At 37.0% G+C, this 26,569-nt stretch overlaps 1 protein-coding gene across 4 annotated transcripts; it reads left to right on the plus strand.

Annotated features, from left to right (window-relative positions):
- The first annotated feature begins 858 nt into the window (after positions 1-858).
- Positions 859-25,113, plus strand: slc12a7a (solute carrier family 12 member 7a). Of its 4 annotated transcripts, XM_067453810.1 has the most exons (26): positions 859-1,124; positions 8,147-8,232; positions 8,382-8,513; positions 8,674-8,820; positions 9,710-9,764; positions 9,859-9,989; positions 10,199-10,428; positions 12,173-12,381; positions 13,098-13,268; positions 14,047-14,145; positions 14,256-14,313; positions 14,492-14,666; positions 14,827-14,945; positions 16,434-16,532; positions 16,776-16,895; positions 16,995-17,099; positions 17,188-17,356; positions 18,040-18,235; positions 18,539-18,708; positions 18,796-18,927; positions 19,077-19,184; positions 19,406-19,516; positions 21,688-21,857; positions 21,976-21,990; positions 23,542-23,675; positions 23,848-25,113. In XM_067453810.1, the coding sequence occupies exons 1-26, from the start codon at positions 1,001-1,003 to the stop codon at positions 23,937-23,939; spliced, it is 3,357 nt and encodes a 1,118-aa protein (XP_067309911.1). In that variant the 5' UTR covers positions 859-1,000; the 3' UTR covers positions 23,940-25,113. The 4 variants fall into 4 exon arrangements, with proteins under 4 accessions (XP_067309911.1, XP_067309912.1, XP_067309913.1 ...); XM_067453811.1 differs by lacking the exon at positions 21,976-21,990; XM_067453812.1 differs by lacking the exon at positions 19,406-19,516.
- Positions 25,114-26,569: the final 1,456 nt, after the last annotated feature.

Genomic DNA, 26,569 nt, shown 5'->3' on the forward strand with positions numbered 1-26,569 from the left:
CACAGAGGGCAGCCTAAATAAACAAAAAAAAAAAACAAAAAAAAAACTTTTTCCCACTGAAAAAGTAATAGACTGTCGCGATCAACACGATACTTCCAAAAATGCTCCATATTTTGAGAATTTATTCACAGCTGTGCTCATGTGCTGGACCTCACAGAACAGGAAAGTCGCAAACTTAGTTTGTAGTCACAACAGTAGGTTTCACCACAGCTGAATAACTGCTATGCAGGTTGTTCCTGTGAATTCAGCCAAGTGCCACCGTTGAGACCCTTATCAGTCACTTATCAGCCGCTCTCACATGACTGATGAACGTGTTGTCAGCGTGAATCCATCAGTTATGTCACAGTACGTTACACACCCTTGAAGCAGAAAACAGAGCGAGTCATTGTCTAGGCATATTTCAAATAAATGCACACATATTTTCAGGAGACTGGCTAATCGAGATTTTAAAAAAATTGTGCAAAGGGATAGTATACACCTCATATTTATGCAGTTGCAGTGGTAGTCTTTTCAGGAAAAGTTATTTTCAGAATTAATTCCTCTCCAGTCGTAATGTTTCCTGAATGGAGTGATTGTCGCACGTTTCCTTTGAGGCTATGAACGTCAAGAGGGGGTGGGGCATTGAAATGGGATGGGGTTGAGGAATGCCACATTGTGTTAAGCCTTTTGTTCCCATCACTATGTGCAGTCTCAGATGACTCTGACACGACAAACAATCACCTCCCTCCCAGCCTTCACAGGTACAATGAGTAAGGCTAGGGCAGTTAACACATAACAGGAAGCACCAGCTCAGAGCTCTGTGGCAGGACAGAATGGCCCAGAGGGAGGAGTTGTATGAAGCTCCTTATTTGGTGGAAAGAGATCACATGGGCTGCCGCGTCTGAACAACAGAGTTGTGAAGAAGTCAGAGAACTTCGAACTCTGCCGAGCCCAGGAGACTTGGGGTGAAACAGAGAGAAAAAGGCTAAAGAAACAAAACACAGAGCACATGTGAGGGAAAATGCCCACCAACTTCACAGTGGTGCCGGTGGAGGACACTCCATTATCAGATCCAGACTATGATGGAGATATACTGAAAGAAGAGGACAAGGAGGAGTCAGACACAGTAGCAGGACCCTACTCAGGTGAGAGCTTTCTGGTGGGAAATTCCTGCCTAGACATGAGCAAACAGAAGAGCAGGACTTTTAAATGCTTCCTGTTAAAGGCTTGCTTTTTTCCTAAACATTAGTAGCCTATCTTTGTAAGTGCATCCTCAAATGCAAATGTTTGCCATGTTTACTGCCATGTGTTTGTGAAATCATCTCCTCATGGAGTGTAAACAAGTGGCAGTTTCCTGTCCTTTTCCCCCCATTTTCCTGTTTCTCTCTTACCCAATGACGTCTTTTCAGTGTTTATCTTTAGATAAATGACTACACACTGTTGCAACACTTTTTTTGTGCATAACAAAAGAGACCTTTAACTTGGCCAAGTTGTACTTCTTTATTTTGTGGGTTCCATTCAAAGTTAAAGAATTAGTTCACCCAAAAATGAAAATTGTGCGAAAAATTTAAGAATTGAAAAATGAATTTGCCCTCTTGTCGATCCCAACCGGTGTAACTTTTTCTGTGGAGCACAAAAAAAAAAATATGTTTTAGACTAGAGAATATTGGTAACCTAACAGTGTTGGTGACCACTGACTTTGACGAAGAAGTAAAAAATTGAGACATTTTACAAATTATATTTTATGTTACATAAAAGAAAGTTGTACAGGTCAGATGAGGGTGCAAATGATGAAGAGCTAAATAAGAGTCAATTTATTCATCAGGTATTTTAAATTCATCCGGTTTCTTGTTGTTGTGGGGTTTTTCCTTTATTTACATACAAGTAGTAGTTGTGGTCTGGTTCCAACAGCCCATTGGTCAATGAAAATGTATTTTCTGTTTTTGACACAATTGGAACAGGCATACGATTTGCATAATCTAGATGTTTTCTTTTATGTGTACTGGGGTGTGTAGCAGAGCTTGTTGCTCATCATCATGGAGTTTGTCCTCTTGCTATAAATGTACCTATTTAAAACAGAAATAAGTTTAATTGTATCGTTTCCTTTATGAAAGGAGACAATGCCTACGAAAATACCTTCACTTGGATGTGAAGGCGTTTTGCATAATCAGTTAATAATTTAACCCTCATTAACCACTAAATCCTGCCATATCATATTTTTAACTTTATCATATCTCAGAAAAAAGCTTCAGTCTAGACTCAATGTTAAAGAATGCCATAAAGGCTCTGTATAAGGAGTGAATGTCTTAAATGATCGCATACTTTCATGTTTAATTTCTTCTAGTGATCTAGTATTTCTACAAGCATTCATAAAATTTAAAATAGATAAATAAAAAATTACAAATAAATGAAAACCAATGGGATCATTTAAATTCATTTTTTTAAAAAACTTCAAATGATCCCATGATAGGAACCCTTAAACGTTCTGTATATGAAGTACCTCACAGAACCCTTTATGGTTCTATATCGAACCTTTTCTTCTAATACATGAATTTCTGAGGCCTATAAATCATCAACAAGGACAGAAAGTTGCTAAAAAAAACCTTTGTACACACTCTTCTATCTACTACTTTCTGCCCTTTGATTGATAGTTCACACTTTTTAACAAGTAAAAGGCCTTTTAACACAATAGTAAAAATGTTTACCTTCAGGTCATTGTAACGTTTATGTTCCCTTTCTGTTCTTTGCCTGTTTTCTGGCATTAGTTGACTAGCTAGTCTCTTACCTGTGGTTAATAAGTTCTCCACACCACCTTGGTCTGTTACTACTTTGTATATGAGTTCTAGTTCATAGTTTATATCATATTATATATGATATCATATCATATTATATCGTCTGTTAGTTAAGGTTGTGTTTGCTGATTCTCCTGTAATTTCCCAAGTGTGATATTAAAGATGTTGTTATAGTATTTCCTATGTCGTGTGTTCCTGTATACCAGTCCTCGCATGACATTCATCTTTTTACTGTTAAATCCCATGGCGTGAAATGTTCATTTTATGAGGTTTTTCAACATTAATATGAGTTCCCCTAGCCTGAATATTTCCCCCAAGTGTAGCTAATCATTTAAGTTCACAAAGACTTTCTTTCTAAATCGTTTAATACTGTCAGTCCCGCCGCTGGCCGTCTTGATGCGTCAGTGAATCAAGCCAGTCACTAAAACGATCAACTCCACGTCGTTTTTGTTAGTAGCATGAAACTACAGCGAGCGATCAAAGAACACTCTCTATAATGTTCGGATCTGTAAATCACGTACATCTGTAGTGCTAACTTGTCCAAAACTGTCGTTACAATGAATGACGCTGTTGTGCTCAACAGAAGCTCTTACTGTATGTCGATGTCTTGTTTGCTGTTAGCTGTGGTGAAAGCATGTTGTGAGAGAAAAAAGTTGCAAAGTTAATTTGTGTTTATTCAGAGCTCTCAGATACCAACAAAATAAACTCACGTTCTCAACAACTCGGTACAATATCTAGCCTGACGTGGTCATACTCAATTGTAGTCAGAATATGAGTCTGATATTGCTCCATTGGGCTGTGATTATGGGGCGTGTTTCAACCGAAACCAGGAAAGACATCAATTGGATAGACCTACAACCAATCAGAGCAACGAAGCGACGCATAATGTTAGTTGTCAAATGTCAACAGAGCTCAACTGCTGTGTTGCCAAGTCCGCGTTTTTTCCGCGGGTTGTTTTCCATGTCCACGGGTTGAAGCAACTATTGTGTGATATATAGACCCTAGACCCATGAGTGCGAATTTTAGCAGGCAACCCTGCCAAAATAACACACATTGATTTTACCCCCCAAATGACACTTTTTTTCCCCGAATTTTTTATTTTTTATTTTTTCGATTTAAAAACCGTAAGTAAACCTCACGAAACATTATAAAATAATACAAAAATCCATGCCATGGGACCATCAATGATTTTATAAAGTAAACAAGGATAACTTGCTTTTCTTGTATTGGCATTTCAAGATGAACATATACTGGACTGAAGCAACTTTTTAAGCAAGGTTTATTTGATTATCCATACTTTTTATTATATAAACATCATTTTAAAATGTATGTATCAAATATGACACATACCGCTTTTGAGGAGCTCTTATTTGTACATCTCTTAAAGGTGGGGTAAGTGATATCTGGTAATCGTTGTTGATATTTCAAATCACCAAAACAAACACGCCCCTACCCCCAAAAAGGGTCTCGGGCCTATTTTGATAGCTCCGTCCCACACATACATAACCCAGGCAACGACTGGCAGAATCTGCGTGTTACTAATCCAGATCGACTATTCAATGAAAAAGTCACCTCTTCCATCACAAAAACACAAACTGTTCTCATGAACAACTCGATAGAATACGAGCCGACGGTCCAGCTAACGACATATTACAATTATGACAAGATTAAAGTTATAGCGATCACAAAACACAAACAGTTCTCATGAACAACTCGATAACGTTTGTATACAAGCTCGATAGTCCAGCTCACAACATATTACAGTTATGACCGGATGGGTTATATAGATGAAAAGAGGAAACACACATATATTAGGAGTATAGTATCTTACCTGCAGACACATTTTGTGAGCTGACGCTTGAAACCTTGAAACACGGAGGGGTTTTAGATGCTCTATTCGGTGTGGAAATGAACAAGTCTTTATCATCGCTGAAGTGAGCCACAATACGATCGCAAATGGACAAACAAGCTAACATGACACATGAGCATATTCAAGCAAAAGCCAGCAAATATTAGTTCTTTCTTGGCTATTGCCCCTCCTGTGTGAAAAGTTGGCTACAAGTTTGTTATTCCACTCAGCCGGGGCCCTTTTTCTAAAACGGTTTTGAAATAACACTTACCCCACCTTTAATCATATTGCAAAAATAGTGCCAACTGATACTTACATTACAAGCAATCAGAAATGTATCTTTTATGCAATTAAAAAAAATACATTTTGAACATTTGAACATATTTTTATTCAGTTTGTTTCCCCCTTCCTGGACTATAAAAGCCTGATGTATATATGATACAAAAAATAAACCTCATAGGCAAACTTAAACTTAAAAAATATTTTCTTTTGTTTAAAGTTTCAATAAATTATTCAATTTACAAAATAGATTACTGACTATTATTTTATATTTCATAATTTTGCAAGGTTAAAGTTAGTTCCCTCATTATCCCTGTTTTGTTCAGTTCCTTGTCCGATCTCATTTCCACATGTTTGTGGCTTTATCATGAAAGTCTCTTCCCTGTTCTAATTTCCTTCATCATACGTGTTCCTTGCAACAACGGTAAACACTAGCGTGACACAGACATTTATCATTTTACAAGAATGTCTATTTCGTTTGCACTTTATTTCATAGTATGTGCATGTATACAGTGTACGTACCTAAGAAAATATTGGGTAATATAAGGTCATATTCAGGGTTAGTACCTATAGGTTATTACCCAATTATTACAATTACTATAATAACTTCATATTTTGTACATGGGGAACAGGATTGTAATAGTGTTATCATTGTTTCAATTCATCAAAACATCCTGAAAGAAGTGTATTACGGTTTCCAGAAAATTCAGCTCAACTGTCAACATTGGCAATAACACAAAAAATGTTTCTTAAATGTGAAATCAGTATATTAGAATGATTTCTGAAGTATTATGACACTAAAGACCGGAATAATGATGCTGGAAATTCAGCTTTGCCATTAGAGGAATACATTACATTTATAATATTTCAAAATATTTTTACAAAAACATACAAAATCTTACCAACCTCAAACTTTTGATCTGTAGTGCAAACCCTGTATTGTTTTCAAAACTGGATTTGGCTGAATCCGTTATACGTTTCAATTCAGGTCTCGATAAATATATGTCAACAACGAGCTTTTCCAAAACATCACAAATTAGTCCCTTTGGGATTTCATCATTCATATACAAAATTAGCTGGGCACAGGATTATAAACACAACTTACAAGTTCCACGGAAGGACTTCTCAGGAAAAGGATGTTTCTGAAGCCTTTTATGAACCTTCGCTGTTATTGTTCTGATCTTACTATGGAAATAGATGTGAAATTAGATCAATGGCAGCACAGGCCTGGGAAATACTCTAGATATTCCCTGTATTTACTGTATATATATATATATATATATATATATATATATATATATATATATATATATATATATATATATATATATATATATATATATACAGTAGAATACAAGGAATATCTAGAGAGAGGAAATGAGTCTCATGTGTCTCAAATTATTAAAAAAACAAGCTATATATGTATTTATATAGCTTGTTTTTTTTATAATTTGAGACACTTGAGACTCATTTCCTCTCATTCCACAAATGTTTCTGAAATTACACAAATGATGTTTAGCATGCCGATGAACTGGATTTTATAGTTATTTTTTTTTTGTATATAATCTCATTCAGTCTACTAACTTGTTTTTACCTGAAATTCCCCTCCCCTACTCGAGTGGATCACAAGTCTTTTACTTGTGCTCAGTGCTGCCAATCACTGATCCTGTACTGTTGGTTAAAGAAACACAGAACTGAAAGAATCTGATGTTGCTATTGAACCTCAGAAAGGACTAAACAAACTTGAGGGCAGGGAGAGGCTGATATCACCTCCAGCTCGTACTGGAGTCAAAAAAATGAGCAAAGAAGACTGTGAGACAATCAGATACGAGACATGCATGACTTGGACAACTGCTGGAATACAGACACAGACCGATCCCACCAACGTCCCTCTTGAAAAAACATAGGAGATTGCCTATAGCAGAGATCAGCTGCAATAGTGCGGTTCAAAAGACAGCTTTATATCATAGGAGACTGCAGTGCATTTTTCAGAGGCATAGTGTCTCCTAATCAAACAAGAGACAAGGTAAAAAGGTTCTCGCTAGTCCATCAGTCACATTCACTCCTTCGTCTTCCTCTCAGCATGGAGTGTGAATCAGAGTTGAACCCAGAGACGTTAGGTGAGTTTAAATCTCATTGATATGGATCATCAAAAGTTCATTACAATGGCACGTGTAATCTTACGATTTCAAATCAACTTGGCATTAGTGTTTGTTTAGAGCATTTGGCATTTGATAAAGTGAAAAATTATTTTACTTTCCTTTTTATGACATCATAGGTATTTACATGTGCGGAGATGTGTAAAGTGCACAGATTTGCTGTTGTGGGGGTTTAAGAAGATTTAAACATATTAAAAGAGTTCTACATGATCATACAGTAGTTAACATTTCAGGAGGAAAAGGTTGAAGAGAACACATGTTGAGTGTCTTCTGGATACTAGATGGACAAAAATAATGGTTGTTTGTAATGTACCAATTCTTGCATGTCGGTTGTTTGTAATGTACCAATTCTTGCATGTCTTTTAGTTGAAAAATACATCAAAATATAAAATATGATAGTTTTACCACGTATATTGCTCAGTGAATGCAAACAATTGTGGCATGATATATAGTCTAATGTATGTCAGTGGCATTAAACACTTATTTAAAAACACTTAATGCCAATATTTCAATGTTATTTCAAAGATTTTATTTTTTGAGAAAAAAACAGATGAAGAGTTATATGGAAAATATGTTGGTTTGGTGATTGTTTTTTTCCCCCCAAGACAAGAATAAACATGTCTTGTCAAATACAGTAAGCACTTTCAGTTTTATTGTTTTTTTTGTACTTGTCTTTGCCAAATTTAACACAACACTGTAAAAAAAATCTGATAGCTACATAAGGCTGGAATACACAGAATGGCTTTTGCCCTAATTTGCAACAAAAAAAAAATCAGTGTGTGTAATGGGCATGGTTTGTTTTTTTAACTTCAGAAACATGTTTGATATTTTTGTGCCAACACTTATTTAGAACATTTATTGTCTTCATCTGTCATGCATCTCCTAGAGGTGAAGTATGCGTTTATGCGAGTTTGTTGTGTTTGGAAGGACTTGAAAGTGGGTATGTGATCCTCAGTTGTTTAGTGTGCCAGTTTTTCACAGTAACCATTTACTAAGCAAGACAGCAAATTAGTTTTAAAATCTCTTCTGCGATTACGCTAGTGTTATAGCAGATTAACTAAAATATTTTTTTCTCTTTCACTTGCCAGGTGATGAGACCCCCAAAGAAACCAGCTCTTTAATCAGCACAGATCATGATGACAGCATATACGGCAAGAATATGGCGCTCTATGAGGTAACAAACTGCTCAAAACTCCTCATCCTTGTGCATCAGCTATCACTGTTGGATCACTTTATATTCAAATGAAATACTTCAATATATGAGATTCATTTATATTTTGCTGTATATATTAAACTTTAGCTCCTCTATGACTTTATTCAAAGGATGAGATTGATAGCACTCCGATGGTGTCATCCCTCCTCAATAAACTGGCCCGCTACACCAACGTAACCCAGGGGGTCATTGAGCACGAGCAAGCTGAGAGTGAGGATGGGATTCAGAGAATCACCGTAAAGGTGACTCACACTAAGATGAATAGGAGACTCATAAACACACATTTATCTCAAGACTTCAGTTACGCTGGAATCTCTGTTTGTCCTACATACCTTAAATGTTTTTATTTTGTGTGTCAATCTAGCTTAAATGTTTTTGTTGTATGTGTCAATCTGTTTCAAGGGCCCTCAAATGGGCACATTTATAGGAGTGTTCCTGCCCTGCATGCAAAACATTCTGGGTGTGATTCTGTTCCTGCGGCTCACGTGGATAGTGGGTACAGCGGGAATCATGGAGGCCCTTGCTGTCGTCTTTATGTGCTGTTCTTGCGTGAGTTTTTCCCCATTGACAATTTAAAGGTATTTTTTGGACTCACCAACCTGATGTACCTAGCAGGGGTTTTCAAAGTGTGGGACGGACCTTCTCAGGGGGGCACGAGGACATGTCAAGGGAAGGTGCGGAAGAGTGGGTCTAAACATCCTGCCGAAAAGTGTCAATTGCAATGGCTGTATGTAAATGTACCCATGCAGCACAGGACTGCTTAAAGTTACTAAGTAACTAAAGTTATCAAAAAGTGCAATAAACTGTGCAAGAGAACTGTTCAGTGCTCACACCCGAAGCGTGCGGACAGAAAGCTGCCTCTCAGACAACGTGCAATCTGAATAAGAAACATGATTGCATTTCTTCAATCATTGCTTTAGGCTAATGCCTTTTTTGACAGTTTTGTCACACACAAAGGAAAAACTTGACATGGCCAAAAGTATGTCATCACATACTCTTCCAGTCAAGGCAAATCTTGATTCTATAGCACGCAAACATTCTGCTTCAAACATTGCAGCAAGAGTTTCGTCATGACAATACTCTGAAAAAATCCAGGTGGTATGGCTAACAGAGTCTGGTGCGGAAGAATTTTACTGGCCTGCTCAAAGCATGGTGTTGGGTTTTTAAAAATGAAGACTAACATGACACTGATAAACTTAGTTTTTATATATATTTTTGTGTGTTATTTATGTGTGTAAAACATCCATCTTTAACCATGTCTTTGCCCAAATTACACTTTAGCCTATAATAATTTATATTTTAAAATAAGCAAAACATAAAATAAAAACTGAAACTGAAACTAGAAAACCCTTAAAACTGACAGTGACAGAATCTAACAAAAATTAAATCAAATTGTGAGTAAAATAAAAATAAACTAAAAACTTTTTTTCATCCATAGACCATGCTGACTGCAATTTCAATGAGTGCCATTGCAACTAACGGCGTTGTACCTGGTATGATTTCAATCTGTTATGTCACTCTATATATATATATTAGTTATTTACTCCGTATTTGTTTCATGTCAACTTGATTCTCTTCCCAATTTAGCTGGTGGTTCATACTACATGATCTCCAGAGCATTGGGCCCAGAGTTTGGAGGAGCAGTGGGTTTGTGTTTCTACCTGGGCACCACATTTGCAGGTTCTATGTACATACTAGGAACCATGGAAATTTTTATGGTGAGTCAAAACTTATGGACCAACACTAACACAAATACAGTACTCAGTCAGCACTGCAGAAGAGTTTGTGTCAGCACTGAGCTAACTGAAGTCAGCAGATGTTATCTACTTACCCTTTCATTGCCCTAGTCACATGACCTCAAAAATCATATTACCTTATGTATCCTCAGTAAATCTTTCTTTCTCTTTCCTTTCATACCCTGCGACAGACATACATCATGCCAGATGCTAATTTGTTTGAACAGCAAGAGCCAACTGGGATGCAAAATAACATGCGTGTTTATGGCACATGTTGTTTAGCTATCATGACCCTGGTAGTGTTTGTTGGAGTGAAATATGTCAACAAGCTGGCCTTGATCTTCCTGTCCTGTGTGGTGCTGTCAATCTTGGCCATTTACGCAGGTGTCATCCAAAGCGCCATCAAGCCTCCCAATTATCCGTGAGTAATGCTGTGATTTTTTTATATGGACGTTTAAACTCCATATGGGTGAAAAACATTATGATGTTTCATGTACTTTGAACTTTTGAACTCATGAACTTTTTATATCTTATTTTCAATGAACCCAGATAACTACATCTGAATTTAAAATGATGAAAAATATCAATTTCTATAATTTATGGTATGTGAAGCAAACAGTGAAAGTGGAGTAAATAACACTATTTGTTACAGATTTTCTTTCCGTACACTCATCTCTCTATAAATAGAGAGATGATATTATCGATATTATAGATTAGTGTTTCCATCAGGTTTCAAATCGACAAACCCATTCCCAACACCCCAACTTCCAAGGAAGTCCCAACTTGGCTCATGCATCATCTAGAATTTGGATTTTCTCAGTGATTTAAGTTCACTTAAGACATAAATGATGTTTGCAAATATATATGAATGTGTATTCAACCCTTCAAGCCCAATTATGCGCAAAGTGCTCTCTCCGCAAAACATCACATCACCTGTTTTTAAACTGCTATGCTTAGAAACGCATGCAAATGATACGCTTTCTTGACGGTGTAGCACAGCTACATCACCGAGAGAGTGACAGCGATAGAGACAATAGTTAAAAATCTTTTTGACCGGTTTCTACCAGTAGGTATTTCTAAAAAAATGTTTTTTTCTAAAAATTTCTACCGGTTAAATGTGTCTACCGGTATATTACCCACGCCTACTCACAGCCGCTGAGGAGTGTAAAAACAAAAAACACATACCTCGTATTCTCCTCACGTCCGTGAGGCTTGATTTGAACGCAATGACATACCTTTATGGTTTCCTTGTGGAACTTGAGAAATTTGTAAAATCATATCTTACTCTAAACTTCCACAATCGTTCCCTCCAGTCTCCACGTCCAGGTTTGATGTTGACATACACGAGGCGTTAGTGTGGACGGGGCAACCTGCGTGATGTAACATCAAAACACGAAATTAAAATCTAGAAATGTATATGACTTATTATTTGATTGAAATATGCTAAAGATGTTTATAATTTTAAGATAGCCTTTGTAGCCTATATTAAAGGTGCACTATGTGGTATTTTTGTAGTAAAACATCCAAATACCACCAGGCGAGTGTTATATATTTTCTTACAATACCCCAAATGTTTCCAACTATTTGTACATTTTGAGAAAATTGCCATTTTAAACCCAGGAATCAGGATGTCTAAGGGAGTCGCCTGTCAATTGCATCACATCTGCATTACCCTCGGTTTCGGGTTTATTTGGCAGAAACGCTTTACTCTTAGCAGTGTGTGAACAAGTGTCACAGCAGCCGCTGAGTGAATGCACAAAGTAACGACCAGAAAAGCGGAAATGGCGCCGGCGACTGTGTCCCTTCATAATAAAAGTCCCGCTGCTCGTGAGCCGTGTGTTCCTTAACAATCGCTCCTGCGGCCGTGCTCAGCTCTCTCAACACTCGGTCCTGTTCTGCTTCATACAACAGTAACGTTACTAACCGCATTCATGAACATGATTTCTGCCCGAGTCCTATCCTGATTCTTTTCCACCGGCTGTGAGGTGAAAACCACGTCTCAAGATTTTGTGCTCAAACTTGGCGTCATCAAAATAAACCCTTCTTTATGAATAGGCGCCCTCTAGTGGATGGAAAAGTTACATGGTGCAGCTTTAAATGTTATGGAGCAAATTTAATTACGCAATTAATTAGCCTATATTTATGTATCTCTTTTGCATCAACAGAATCTGTCTGCTTGGCAACCGCACCTTGAAAAATACGTTTGACAAGTGTCTAAAGACAGAGGTCATCGGCAATGTAACCCACCCTACCGAACTGTGGAGACTTTTTTGCAAAGGTGACTTTGGAAATGCAACGTGTGATGAGTACTTCACCCTGAACAATTTGACAGAGATCCAGGCTGTTCCTGGCTTGCTCAGCGGTGTCATATCAGGTGAATTCTCAAATACAATTACACTGCAAACTATACACACATTATTTACTCAAACAAGTAGTTTATACACCACCAGATTTAACGGGTTAGTTCACCCAAAAATGAAATTGATGTCATTAATGACTCACCCTAATGTCGTTCCACACCCGTAAGACCTCCGTTCATCTTCAGAACACAGATGAAGATATTTTATATTTAGTCAGAGAGCATATGAAAGTGTATGCACACTTTACTGTCCATGTCCAGGAAGGTAATAAAAACATCATCAAAGTAGTCCATATGTGAAATCACAAAAACTACAACTTTATTCAGCGTTGTCTTCTCTTCCGTGTTTGTTTTCAATCCTCAAACAAATATTCGAATGGTTATGAATCAGCAAATTGATTCATGATTCGGATCATGAATCAATACGCTGATTCACAACTGTTTGAATCTTTATTAAGGATTGAAAACAAACAGGGAAGAGAAGACAATGCTGAATAAAGTCGTAGTTTTTGTGATTTTTTTTTTTTTTGACCAAAATGTATTTTCAATGCTTTAAGAGATTCTTATTAACTAACTGATGTCTCATATGGACTACTTTGATGATGTTTTTATTCCCTTTCTGGACATGGACAGTATAGTGTGCATACACTTCACAAACAAAAGACTTCAATTTAGGTAATAAAGTTTAATTTGGTAAGTATTAATGTTTCATTAATGTTTCTCCTTCCTAGATAACATGTGGGGACACTATGGACAATACAGGACAATAGTGGAGAAGAAGGAACAGAGTTCAGAACAGGCGTCAGATAAGATGGACATGGATGTTTCAATGCCTTATGTCTTCAATGACATTGCCACCTTCTTCACCCTTCTGGTTGGAATCTACTTCCCCTCAGTTACAGGTAGAGTTAAAAAAAAGAAAGAAATAGAAACAGAAAATGTAAATATATTTTCTTTACTCACCATGTCATTCCATACCTGTATGATTTTCTCTCTTGGGATGATGACTGGGAATTTCAGTTTCTTAAATGACAAAAAGCCCCATAATAGTGGTAGTGACCACAGATTTTTTACTTTTCTATAAATCAGTTCAGTTGACCTGGTTCATGACCACAGAGTCGTCCTCAAAGTGTACATGCAGGTGTCACACTTAATAAAGATCTTCATCGCTTACGAACGTTAGGATGCATCTGTAGATTTGGTATCCATGAATTGTGGGTAAATATCCAATTCAAGCCTTTTTTTTTTTTTTTTTCAAAAGTATAACTTTGTACAGAGTAAGAAACTATTTCAAATGATTCAGTATATGAGTGATCTATAAGAATGATTCAGACTGAATCACAAATGGAAACTAATTCAAGACTACTTGACCGATCAATTTAAAGGAAGTGATTCATTAGTTGAGCATCGCTGGCAGGAATTACCATACACACAACCTGATTGCTGAAATATTGTTGATGAAAAATGTAACTTTGTCAACGCTCGTTCTGTAGAATCTGTCAACACTACCTGCCTGCCTAAAGTCAAATAGCTTTGTTACTTAAAATACCATGCGGTTTAAAAACAAGCAACACTACTGAAAAATGTAGTTAAACTAATTGCTTTATTATTTGTGATCATGGTAAAGGGCTTTTATAATGATTATGAAACGTATCAAATGTTTTTCTCTGATTTTCACAGGAATCATGGCTGGATCGAACAGGTCTGGAGATCTTAGAGACCCTCAAAGGTCCATTCCTACTGGTACTATTCTGGCTATTGTAACCACCTCTTTCATCTGTATCTTTTTGCTGCAAAAATAAAGCCTCTGTTGAGGGAAGCGGTCTGTTTTATAAACAATTTTATAATTTACTATTTAACAAGATTAACCCCTTAATTATGTCAAACAGACATTTCCTGTGTAGTGTTATTTGGAGCATGTATTGAAGGTGTGGTTTTGCGAGACAAGTAAGTGTTGTTTGGTAGTAGTAGTAATAATAATAATAAATAATAAACTGCATGTAATTGCCGTGGGTTACAAAAATGCTTGATAAATCCATTCAGATAAGACCTGCGGTGACAGTTTTTAGCATAGAATACATTCTTCACGTTTTTACGTGTTTTTGCATGCTTGCTTTCGTAATAGGTATGGAGACTCAGTTAAGAAGACTCTAGTTGTTTCAACACTAGCTTGGCCATCTTCATGGGTGATTGTGATTGGCTCATTTTTCTCATGTTGTGGAGCGGGCCTACAGAGCCTCACTGGTGCTCCCAGGATCCTTCAGGCTATAGCGCGAGATGGCATCGTGCCATTCTTACAGGTAACAACATGCCCTGGCTTTCCTTTTGTGATGTTGAAATGTTCTCGCTCAGAAAAAAATGTATACAAAGAAAGAAGTTAAAGTGTGTAACACTCTTGAGGACAGCTTGGCCATAATCCTATGATGTAACTAACATGACCTACGTCTATGTAATTGGCAGGTGTTTGGTCATAGTAAAGCTAACGGCGAGCCAACCTGGGCCTTACTCCTAACTGCAGCCATCTGTGAGATTGGGATCCTCATCGGTTCCCTTGATGCCGTTGCTCCTATTCTGTCAATGTGAGTGTGATCCCCTTGCTTTTACCTTTTTACATTTATGTAAAAAGTTTAAGTTTATGTAATAACTGGGGCCCGGGCAAAATCTGCTGCTTTATTATTATTGTTTGCATTTTATTATTTGAGAAATTCTAACCTTCAAAAATTCTAAGTGTAAGGTTATAGTTTTGGGCAGGGCACGGCAATAAGGACTGCCCGATGGCCCACAGCCAGAGTAAACGACGCTGTCCACTGTCCCGATCTGGCTAGCTGCATTGTCACGAAAGTTTATCATTTGCACATTTTAAGTCTTGCCAATTTAAATATGCAACGATACAAAGGAAACGTGGAAGAGAACTCAATTTGGTAATCACTGTGTGAGAAGTTTTGTGTTCGCAAAACACATACGAAGCTAGCAGCCAAAAAGCCGTCCACTCCGACAGGGTGTGAATACTCAAGTGGGCCAGTAGAAAAAAATCCTCAGCGTTGAGCCCTGTATGTGCATTAAAAAATACTCATTGCACCTTGACTTAGTTATGTGCTTAAATGTACTGAAGAGGAAATGCCCCCCCCCCCCCATAAAACGGCAGCTATGGAGGCATAAACGTAAAGGGTGTCTTAACAGACACAAAATGCAATTAAAATGTTCTGCCTAACATGAACAGGGCCCTTACATGACAACGAGATGCATTTAGCCACTTAGCCATTGTTTATTCACCTGTTTTAGATGGCTAGCTGCAGTAACAGCCCTTATAGTGTCTTATTTTAATTTAATATATTGATTAATTTTAACAATATAAAATGAAACCTAAAGCATAGCCTATATTTAATAAGATTAGTGGATCAAATGCCCTTTATAAAAGGTAAAAATATCAGAAATATGCAGATTTAAATATGTCTGTAAGCTAATTGAACACTGGTGAGAATATTGCTTCAGAATAAATTAGATTTACAATACACACACACACACACACACACACACACACACACACACACACAAAAATATCAAACTTTTTTCCAGACAAACAAATTTTTTACTCGGACAAGTGAATGAAAGATTTACTTGTCCGAAGGACAAGCACATAAACATGCTTAATGTCAAGCCCTGTTTATATTAATAATTATAAAATTGTGTGTCTGAAATGAAATTCTCTACTGTAATTGTGCCTGCACTCTCATTGTGGTCATTTCATGCAGTTTTGCTACTCAGTTTGTGATTGTCGTTTTTTAGTATCATTGAGATACTATTATACTTTTAATTAATGGCTGAATATTTGTTCCTGTTCTCATTTGAATTTTTTTTAGTATATAGTTTCTATATCTATATAGTGTATATATATATATAATAGTTTTCATGAATGTATACATCAAGTTATACTAAATAAAAATAAGAAAAAATAGCTGAAATATCATTTTTTATATTATTTCAGCTATCATTATTTTAATTCAAGTTTTTAATGGTTTTAGTTTTAGTTAACTATAATAAACTTGGTTTAAATTTCTACTTTACAGGTTTTTCTTGATGTGTTACCTCTTTGTAAACCTGGCCTGTGCTGTCCAAACACTTCTACGCACCCCAAATTGGAGGCCAAGATTCAAATTCTACCACTGGTAAGTCACAATTTATGAGGGAAGGAACAGCGACCAGGGCTAAGTGCACATTCCGTTTTCCTGCATGCAAACAATGTCATGCTGTTAAATGTACATGGGTTTTTCATTAACCAAATAGGTGTAGTGTAATGGTTATTAGTTCCATCTACATGCGAATTGAGGTAGAATGGGGCAGTCAGAGTTAATGTTTGCTTGTATTCACTACCATTAAATGCACCATTGGATTTGTTTAAATGTCTGCAGGTCCCTCTCTTTCCTTGGGATGAGCCTGAGTCTCTCCCTCATGTTTGTCTCATCTTGGTTCTATGCTTTGTTTGTCATACTGATTGCTGGATGCGTCTACAAGTACATTGAATACAGAGGGTAAGCAAGTGTCCATCAGACTCTGTATTTTTAGGTTAAATGTTCTATATTAACTCAAGAGATCATTTGTTCTTATTTTATTTGCCCAACACCTCTCAGGGCAGAGAAGGAATGGGGAGATGGGATTCGAGGATTGTCCCTTAATGCAGCTCGTTATGCCCTAATAAAACTGGAGGAGGCGCCACCTCACACTAAGAACTGGAGGTAAGCATTCAAAAGAATACCAGCACATCTTCAGTCATCATCATACATGACCAAATCTAAGACGAATATAATTGAACTCATCTTCCAGACCTCAGCTGCTGGTGCTCCTAAAGTTGGACTCTGAGTTGGGGGTAAAACATCCGCGTCTGCTTTCCTTTACCTCACAGCTGAAGGCTGGGAAAGGCCTGACCATCGTCTGCTCAGTGCTGGAGGGCACCTTCATGGCTCGTGGGGCAGATGCTAAGCTCTCTGAAAAGGTAAAGCCATAAGGTTAAAGCCAAATCTCTGCATTTCTACAAATATCTGTCTAGTTTTTGTCTTCTTGGCCTTACAGCCATAATAAAAATAAAATATATGCATGTGAGGTTAAAATGTGCAGAAAAAAAATCATCATCATCATTTGAGATTTCTTTTTACTTGTCAGGGCTTCCATAGATAACTGCATTTGTCCATTAACAAAATGCTGACAATATTGTACATTGTTAAAATTTTCACCAATTTATGACTATAGTCTCACATCAAAGATTAACAGAGTTTATAGATTGACAGACATTTTGATACTCAGGGCTGGTTACCAGAAGGTTGCTGTCTCAAACCCTGCAAGAAGCAAGCCATGACCATTGTGCCCTTGAGCAAGACACATAACAGCAGATTGCTCAAGAGTAAAAGTCCTTGTATTAAGTTTATGGCTTATAATGACATTGCATGACAGTCATGAAAACAAATCCCCCTTTAGAATCCTGACCTTCCATTCATTTTTAATCTACCCTGTAGTCAGTGTTGTCAATGGGGATTAGTAGTGATTAAACAAGACATATGCTTATATATATGTCTTTCTGACAGCATATACACTCAGTCAGCTCTCATTGTTGGTAGTCGGTACGTTTTATTGTATTCACATTTTAACATATATCCATGTTTTTGTTTTTGTACTTGACAGAATATCAAAGCAGCCATGGCAAATGAGAAAACGAAGGGTTTCTGTCATGTGGTGGTGTCCTCTAACCAGCGGGACGGTTTCTCTCACCTGATCCAGTCCGCGGGCCTGGGTGGCATGAAACACAATGCGGTGCTGGTGGCCTGGCCCGCCAACTGGAAACAGTCCGAGAGCTCCCTCTCCTGGAAGAACTTTATTGGTGCGCACTTGTCATTTTCTGAATCTAAGCTGCCAGAAAGTCAGATAATCAGCTTAAAGCAATGAGGTCAGGGATTATTAATGAGGATTATAAGAGTTGAGACGGCGGCTGAGCTTTATTATGAACAAACTATCGAAGGCTTTAGGTCTCAAAGCTGGTTAAAGAGAAGTAAATCAAATAATTCCAAATCCTTTTAGATAAGTTGTGAAATATTATGTTGTTCACAATGATGTGAAAACATTGCATGAAATATCAATCAATTTGACAAAATAGTAAAAATTTAAATGTTTTTTTCCCCCAAAGAAACCATCAGAGAGACGACAGCTGCCCACCAGGCCCTGTTAGTGGCGAAAAACATTGATACATTTCCCACAAACCAGGACCGGTTAGCTGAGGGTACCATTGATGTCTGGTGGATTGTCCATGATGGTGGTCTACTCATGCTTCTTCCTTTCCTGCTTCGCCAACACAAGGTGGAAGGCAACAGAATGTCTGATACAGCAGAGCTGCTCTTTTTTTTAAACCATAGCTTTCACACAGTGCTTTACCCTGCCCTGTAGGTTTGGAGAAAGTGTAAGATGAGGATCTTCACAGTAGCCCAGATGGATGACAACAGCATCCAGATGAAGAAAGACCTCCAGATGTTCTTGTACCACCTGCGTCTTGATGCGAAGGTGGAAGTTGTGGAAATGGTGAGATATAATATTGACCCATTATCATGTTTTAATAAATATAATGTATTATTATATTATGTTATATTATAACATAGCATAGTATGGTGGAATGTTTGCAAGATACTGGAAGTGCACTTTTAGTTATGACTTCACTTGCCACTGTGTAGCATGCAGGTGATATCTCAGCCTTCACCTATGAGAAGACCCTTGTGATGGAGCAACGCTCTCAGATGCTGAAGCAGATGCAGCTTTCTAAGACAGAGCGGGAAAGAGAGGTAATATTTCTCCAGCAATCTGTTCTTTTGGTTATTATGTTACTATGTGGGGCATAAATCATTATGGTTGCAGTAAATACACTTCCACCCTCAAGAATCATGCGTTTTAGATGCAGTTTTAAGACATTACTTGCATTAGAGTAAGTTGGGGCACTGTTTTACATAAGGCTTCTTCCTCATACTTAACAATTTTGGATTGTTTGCTCTGTGGCGACTGCCAGATTCAAAGCATTTCAGATGAATCCCGGAATTCAATCAGAAGGAAGCCCTGCGGGCAGAAACCATCTCACAACCACAAGTTACAAGTGCCAACTGTAATTCTGGACGAGGAGGTAGCTCAGGGATTTACCTCTTACCGATCACATACTTTCACTCTCTGTCAAGGCTACTACCAATAGATAACCGTCTGTAGAACTCATGTTGCTCCATCCACACAACCTGTTTTTCACTGGAGCTGGTATCTGAGCTGGAATCGGTGATCGAGTTGGGTCGGTACTTCCTCAAAAATGCCACCGATTTGGGAGCTGTGGAATTTCTGCCCACTGACATCACAGGTTCTCTTGTTCAAAACCAGGATTTGGACATCAGGGTTTTTTGTGTGTAAAAGCGCAGCTCTGTTCCAGATTGGGCAAAGGCTCTGGCACCAGCCTCAGTGGAAAAGTGGTAATCCATTCAAAATGTGAGACATGACAGAGCCACAGCTTTCAATAAGGGCTGCCTTTTGCAACTGTAATTATGCTATGGTTTTCATCATTTAAAAATTCCTCATTATTTAGCAATAAGCATAACATAGCAATGAAAATGACTGTGGCCCTGAAAATGTCGATTTTATTTGTTTACAGCATGTCTGCATGTCATTATAGAGCATGAGTGAAGAGAGTTTCTCGTCTTCTGAATTCTGAGTGAAAATGTGTGCAACTCCACTAATTATACTTCTTTGTTATAAGATACTACCATTCAAAAGTTTGGGGCCAGTTCCATTTTTTGAAATATTGTAAGATATAATTACAATTTAAAATAACTAATTTCTATTTTAATATATTTTGAAATTGTATTTATTCTTGTGACGGCGAAGCAAAATTTTCAGCATCATTACTCTAGTCTTTAGTGTTGCATGATCCTTCAGAAATCATTCTAATATGCTGATTGGCTGCTTAAGTAACATTTTTTATTATCACAGCTGTGCTGCTTAAAGGGTTAGTTCATCCAAAATGAAATGTATTTCATTAATGACCCTAATGTTGTTTCACACCCGTAAGATCTCCATTCATCTTCAGAACACAGATGAAGATATTTTATATTTAGTCAGAGAGCGTATGCAATTGTATGCACACTATCCATGTCCAGAAAGGGAATAAACACATCATCTAAGTAGTCCATATGAGACATCAGTTGGTTGATTAGAATCTCTTAAAGAATTGAAAATACATTTCGGTCCAAAAATAACAAAAACAACCACTTTATTCAGTATTGTCTTCTCTTCCGTGTTTATTTCAATCCAAATAAAGATTCAAACGGTTATGAATCAGTGAATCGATTCAGAATTCGGATCTCCAATGTCACGTGACTTCAGCAGTTTGGCAGTTCGATCATGACAGGTGATCCGAATCATGAATCAATACGCTGATTCATAACTGTTTGAATCTTTATTTGAGGATTGAAAACAAGCATGGATGAGAAGACAATGCTGAATAAAGTCGTAGTTTTTGTTATTTTTGGACCAAAATGTATTTTCAATGCTTTAAGAGATTCTTGTTAACCAACTGATGTCACATATGGACTACTCTGATGATGTTTTTATTCCCTTTCAGGACATGGACAGTATAGTGTGCATACACTTGCATACGCTCTCGGACTAAATATAAAATATCTTCATCTGTGTTCTGAAGATGAACGGAGGTCTTACGGGTGAGTCATTAATGACAGAATTTTCATTTTGGGGTAAACCTAACCCTTTAATAGTTTTTTTTATTATTATTATGTTATTCTTTGATGAAAAGTAAGTTCCAAAGAATAGCATTTATTTGAAAGAATTTTAAATGAATTCTTGTCAAAAAAAAGTAAAAAAAACTGATCCCAAACTTTTGATTAGTAGTGTATACATTTAAGTACTTGTATATTATCTACTGTAGAGTGTTTGTTCTTGACTCTCAGTCTGGTTACTAATCCATAACTTGTGTTTGTGAGTATCGAAGCATTCCTGCAATACTCATTCCCCTGCTGCTGAAAAGATCAGCACAACTGGTTTTAAATGCTAATGTGCTGTGATTGCTTATCGAGCAAAACTTGCGTTGTGAACCACCTTGATCTGCAACCACACCAAACCAGCATAAACCAGTCTGTGCCACCATGGAAATTCATGTTGGCCCAAGCTGATCTTTTCAGCCCAGTCTTTTAACAAAGTTTGTCTATCTAGGTCCTGCCAACCTGTTTTTCCAGCGACGTTTTAACTCAATGTTAATGCAATTTACTGTTGTAAGCAGTGTGTGTCTTTCTTTTTCAGCCTCAGCTGATTCATTACAGGAACACTAAGTCACATGCCACTCAGAACGACAAGCCCACGCCCACTTCCGACCGGGTCCATATGACCTGGACCAAAGAGAAGCTGATTAGTGAGAGAAACCGCCTTCGGGAGGCCAATATGACTGTGCGGGACATCTTCAATATGAAACCGTGAGTTTATAAATCAATAAAGTAAATTGTTTGTAGTTTATCTGAATGGGTTTATCCTGTTTTATAATTAAATGGTTTCGTTTTTTTCACGCTAAGATATTTTGTTTTGTTCTTCTAGAGAGTGGGAGAATCTGTAAGTTCTTTTGACTCTTATGCAATCGGTGTGTCTGCTTAAGAGTGCATTAATTGTCTGCTCTGTGTTATAGTAGTGGATGTAAACAGGATGTGTTGCATGTGTGCCACACTAAACATGCAGCATGAATTGGCGTGTGTCTCTGTGTGTGGCCTGCTAAAGTCAGTGTGAGTCATAGTCACGGCATGTGTCAGCATGAAAAATTGTGACATAGATGTTTTTGTCTGCATGTGCATCAACACTAACTTTGTACTTACTAAAGATAACTCCTACAGTTAGTCAGCTAGCATGATGGTATTTATTATTTATTATTTTATTAGTGCACAGTCAGTTGTTACAATTATGCACCGTTCATTGAATTACAATAAGTACACATATTCAGTTTTCTGTGTGTGTTTTTGGTTATTAATTAATGCTTAACATTAATTGTACATTTATTTGACATTTCACTCATGTAGGACTGTATGACTAATTCATTACTTACCCTAATGTCGCTCGACACCCGTAAGACCTCCGTTCATCTTCGGAACACAAATGAAGATATTTTTGTTCAAATCTGATGGCTCAGAAAGGCCTCCACCAATGTCATTTCCTCTCTCAAGACCCATAAAAGGCACTAAAGACGTCGTTACAAAGCGCATCTCACTACAGTGGCTCTACAATCATTTTATGAAGCGACGAGAACAGTTTTTGTGTGCAAAAAAACTAAATAACGACTTATATAGTGATAGGCCGAATCATGAATTGATACACTGATTCATAACGGTTCAAAGCTTTGGTTCGAAATCGGCCATCACTATATAAGTAGTTATTGAGGTTTTTTTTTTTTTTCACAAAAACTATTCCCGTCGCTTCATAAAATTATTGTAGATCCACTGTAGTGAGGTTATCGTTAATTCCTAGCACTGGATCCCCATCATATTTCAAATCATTTTTAAGAAAACACAACAAAATATGCTCACTGATATCATAATGTAGTATACAAACATAACTTATGTAATTAACTTAATAAATTCTTCAAACATGCACTACTAACTACAAACAAACACTAAAATACTAAAGTTTGGGGTTAGCAGGATTAGTATTATTACTAGTAATATTATCAAAGAAATTAATACTTTTTTCAACAAAGATGAATTCAATTGATAAAAAGTGAAACACTTTTTAAACTTTCTATTAATCAAATAATCCTGAAAAAAATTATCAGTTTGTACAAAAATTATTAAGCAGCACAACTATTGATAATAATAAGAAATGTTTCTTGAGCAGCAAATCAGCATATTGGAATGATTTCTGAAGGATCACGTTTCACTGAGGACTGAAATGGACAGCTTTGCCATCACAGGAATATATTAGATTTTAAAATGAATAAAAATAGAAAAGTTATTTTAAATAGTAATAATATTTCACAATATTACTGTTTTACTGCATGTTTGATCAAATAAAATGCAAGTTGGGTGGGCATAAAAGGCTTCTTTCCAAAACATTTAAAAATCCTACTGACCCAAACTAAGTTTTGATGCTAAATGTGAATGACTGAATTTTTCACAGGGATCAGACTAATGTGAGAAGAATGCACACTGCAGTGAAACTGAATGAGGTTGTAGTTAACAAATCCCAGGGAGCCCAACTGGTGCTGCTGAACATGCCAGGACCACCCAAAAACCAGGGCGGGGATGAGAACTGTATCCTTTCATCAGCTGAAATGCAGACAGTGGCACATCTACTTAAAGGGGCTATTATGGAAAGAATCATGATAACATGGTCTGTCATTTTCTTTCAGACTGAGAGTTACGCTTTAAATGTCACCTTCATATGCAGCAGAGCATTTGCAGTTCTCCTTCACTCGGAGTTCAGATATGGAGTTCCTGGAGGTCCTCACAGATGGATTGGAGCGGGTGCTGCTGGTCCGAGGAGGCGGCAGGGAGGTCATCACCATTTACTCGTAGCAATGGCATCATGCAGGAACAGATACTGAGGACAGCATTTCTGTCAGGAGAAGCTGTCCAGAGCTGCACAGATACTGTACAAATGGGCTCAGGACAGAAAGTCCCACTCCAGCTGCAGGCCAGCACAGCACATTTGAGGATTCGTCTCATTTAGCACTGTTCACTTGTGATCAGATCGACGAAAACACATTTTAATACCAGGTGTAAACAGGCCCTTGGATGTGGTCTTTATTAATCATTTTAATAGAGACAGGCCAAAGACTTAAAGACTTGAAGAGAGTGGCATCAGTTGTCTTATTGCTGAATCCTATAACTCTAAGGGACAGTGTTTGAATCAGTAAAGTGTTCGGATTTATAATTTATATGTGTTAAATATGTAGCTTTTCACCTCATCACATTCTTCTGTTGAGCTTTATGTAACGTGTGATGTTAGTTTGAGTCATTCGATTTTGATATCAGTGTTGCTCACATTGCAGTATGAGTACAACTGTGATTTTGTCATAAGCCAAACCTTAAATCTGTCTGTATTGAAGGTTAAGTACTATTTTTTTTCTTCCCTAAAATGTTTGTTTTTTTCCTTATTCTTTTCATGAATGCTTTTTTGCAGTATTTACCCTCAAAACAAATATGTATAATTTATATGATTTTTAAAAAAAAACATATTTTATATCAAAAAGGCTCTCACACATGTCCATCACATTTTCCATCAATATTTTCTGGAAATGTTTTATTAACAAACATGGACCTTATAATCAACTCTTGCAGACAGGCAATGCACACCCTCCTCTCCAGTAGAGGGGGATGAACACAAAACATTAAATACTCCCATTGTGATGTTCTGTTTTTATAGTCACATCTCGCTTTCATGTTGACCTGACAGGACTGTACTTAATATGTGTTTTATATTAAATTTTCTGTGGGTACAGTCCTGGACCCTATGAAATATTGATTACAACCACAAAATATTGTCTATAGTGACCACTGATTCTTTTAGGGATAACTAACCCTTTCACATTGTAAAACCCTTTAACTTGCTTGATAGGCTTCTTGTGTTTCACATGAGGCTCTATATTTAGTTAATTCCTTTGGCAATTTGTCTTTATCATGTGGTTTGGAATGATTCATTTCAACAGCTTACAGTCATGATGCTTGTCCAAGTGCATGCCAGTACAAAATGTTGATATATATATATATATATATATATATATATATATATATATATATATATATATATATATATATATATATATATATATATATATATATATATATATATATATATATATTATATATATAATATTTAAAAAGTTTCAATATTATAAAACAAATTACACTAATGTTTAATTGGTAGCAAATTTATATTTATTATTGTGCCATTGTTATTCTGTAAAGAATAAAAACATTCATTCAGGATTCCACATCCACTTCTTCTGTCATTTTCCACAGTCCGGAGATGTGCTCTCGACATAAAGAGTTCTTCTGTTCGCAGAACTAAAGGATACAAGTGTTTTGTGATGGTTCCCCATGCCAAACCCTCTAGCTTTTCACCCTGAACATTCAAAATGATTTAATGATCATGATTCCACATAGTTTTAGATATATATATCACATAATAAATCATGCAACATCATAATTCATAAGTTAAATGAGTTTAATTAGTATCAGTGCTGAACTACTGAACAACATTTTTTTATTGATCTTTTATTAAATGGAAAATTAAATCAAATTCTTGAGAGAGAAAGAAAGAAAGGGAGTATCTTAGCCCAAATTCTCTGCCTCTCCCCTCATTTCTTTGATCTTCTTAAGAAAGGGCAAAGGTATTGTGTTAGTGTCAACTGAATGTCACACTGAAGATCCTAGATTTGACCAAGGTCAGCACACTAGCTGTGGCATGAATGTCTTTTTCCTCCTAACCTACAAAGTCAGAGCATAATAACAATCCGTCTCTTTCATATAGGGTCAAATGTAGGTGGAATAGTCTTAAAAATAAAAGATCTAAACAGAGCCAAAGAGTGTTTTACAGCCAATGCCATATGAAAATCTACAGTGCATCCGGAAAGTATTCACAGCGCTTCACTTTCAGCCTTATTTCAAAATCGATTGAATTCGTTATTTTTTTTTCCTCAGTTCTAAGCAATACCCTATAATGACAATGTGAAATAAGTCTTAGCAATTTTATTTAAAAAAATATACATCCAAATTTACATAACTATTTACAGCATTTGCGTGATACTTGATACTTTGTTGAAGCGCTTTTGGCACCAATTACAGCCTCAAGTGTTTTTGAGTCCGTCAGGTTGGAAGGGGAGCGTCGGTGCACAGCCATTTTCAGATCTTTCCAGATTATGTTCAATCATGTTTAAGTCTGAGCTCTGGCTGGGCCACTCCAGCACATTCACAGAGTTGTCCTGTAGCCACTCCTTTGTTATCTTGGCTGTGTGCTTATCGTTGTCCTGTTGGAAGAGGAACCTTCGCCCCAATCTGAGGTCCAGGGCACTCTGGAGCAGGTTGTCTTCAAGGATTTCTCAGTACATTGCTGCATTCATCTTTCCCTCAATACTGATTAGTCTCCTGAGTCCCTGCCGCTGAAAAATATCCCCACAGCATGATGCTGTCACCACCATCGGTCA

Source organism: Pseudorasbora parva, chromosome 9 (assembly GCF_024679245.1).
Source record: "Pseudorasbora parva isolate DD20220531a chromosome 9, ASM2467924v1, whole genome shotgun sequence".
Taxonomy (NCBI): Eukaryota; Metazoa; Chordata; class Actinopteri; order Cypriniformes; family Gobionidae; genus Pseudorasbora; species Pseudorasbora parva.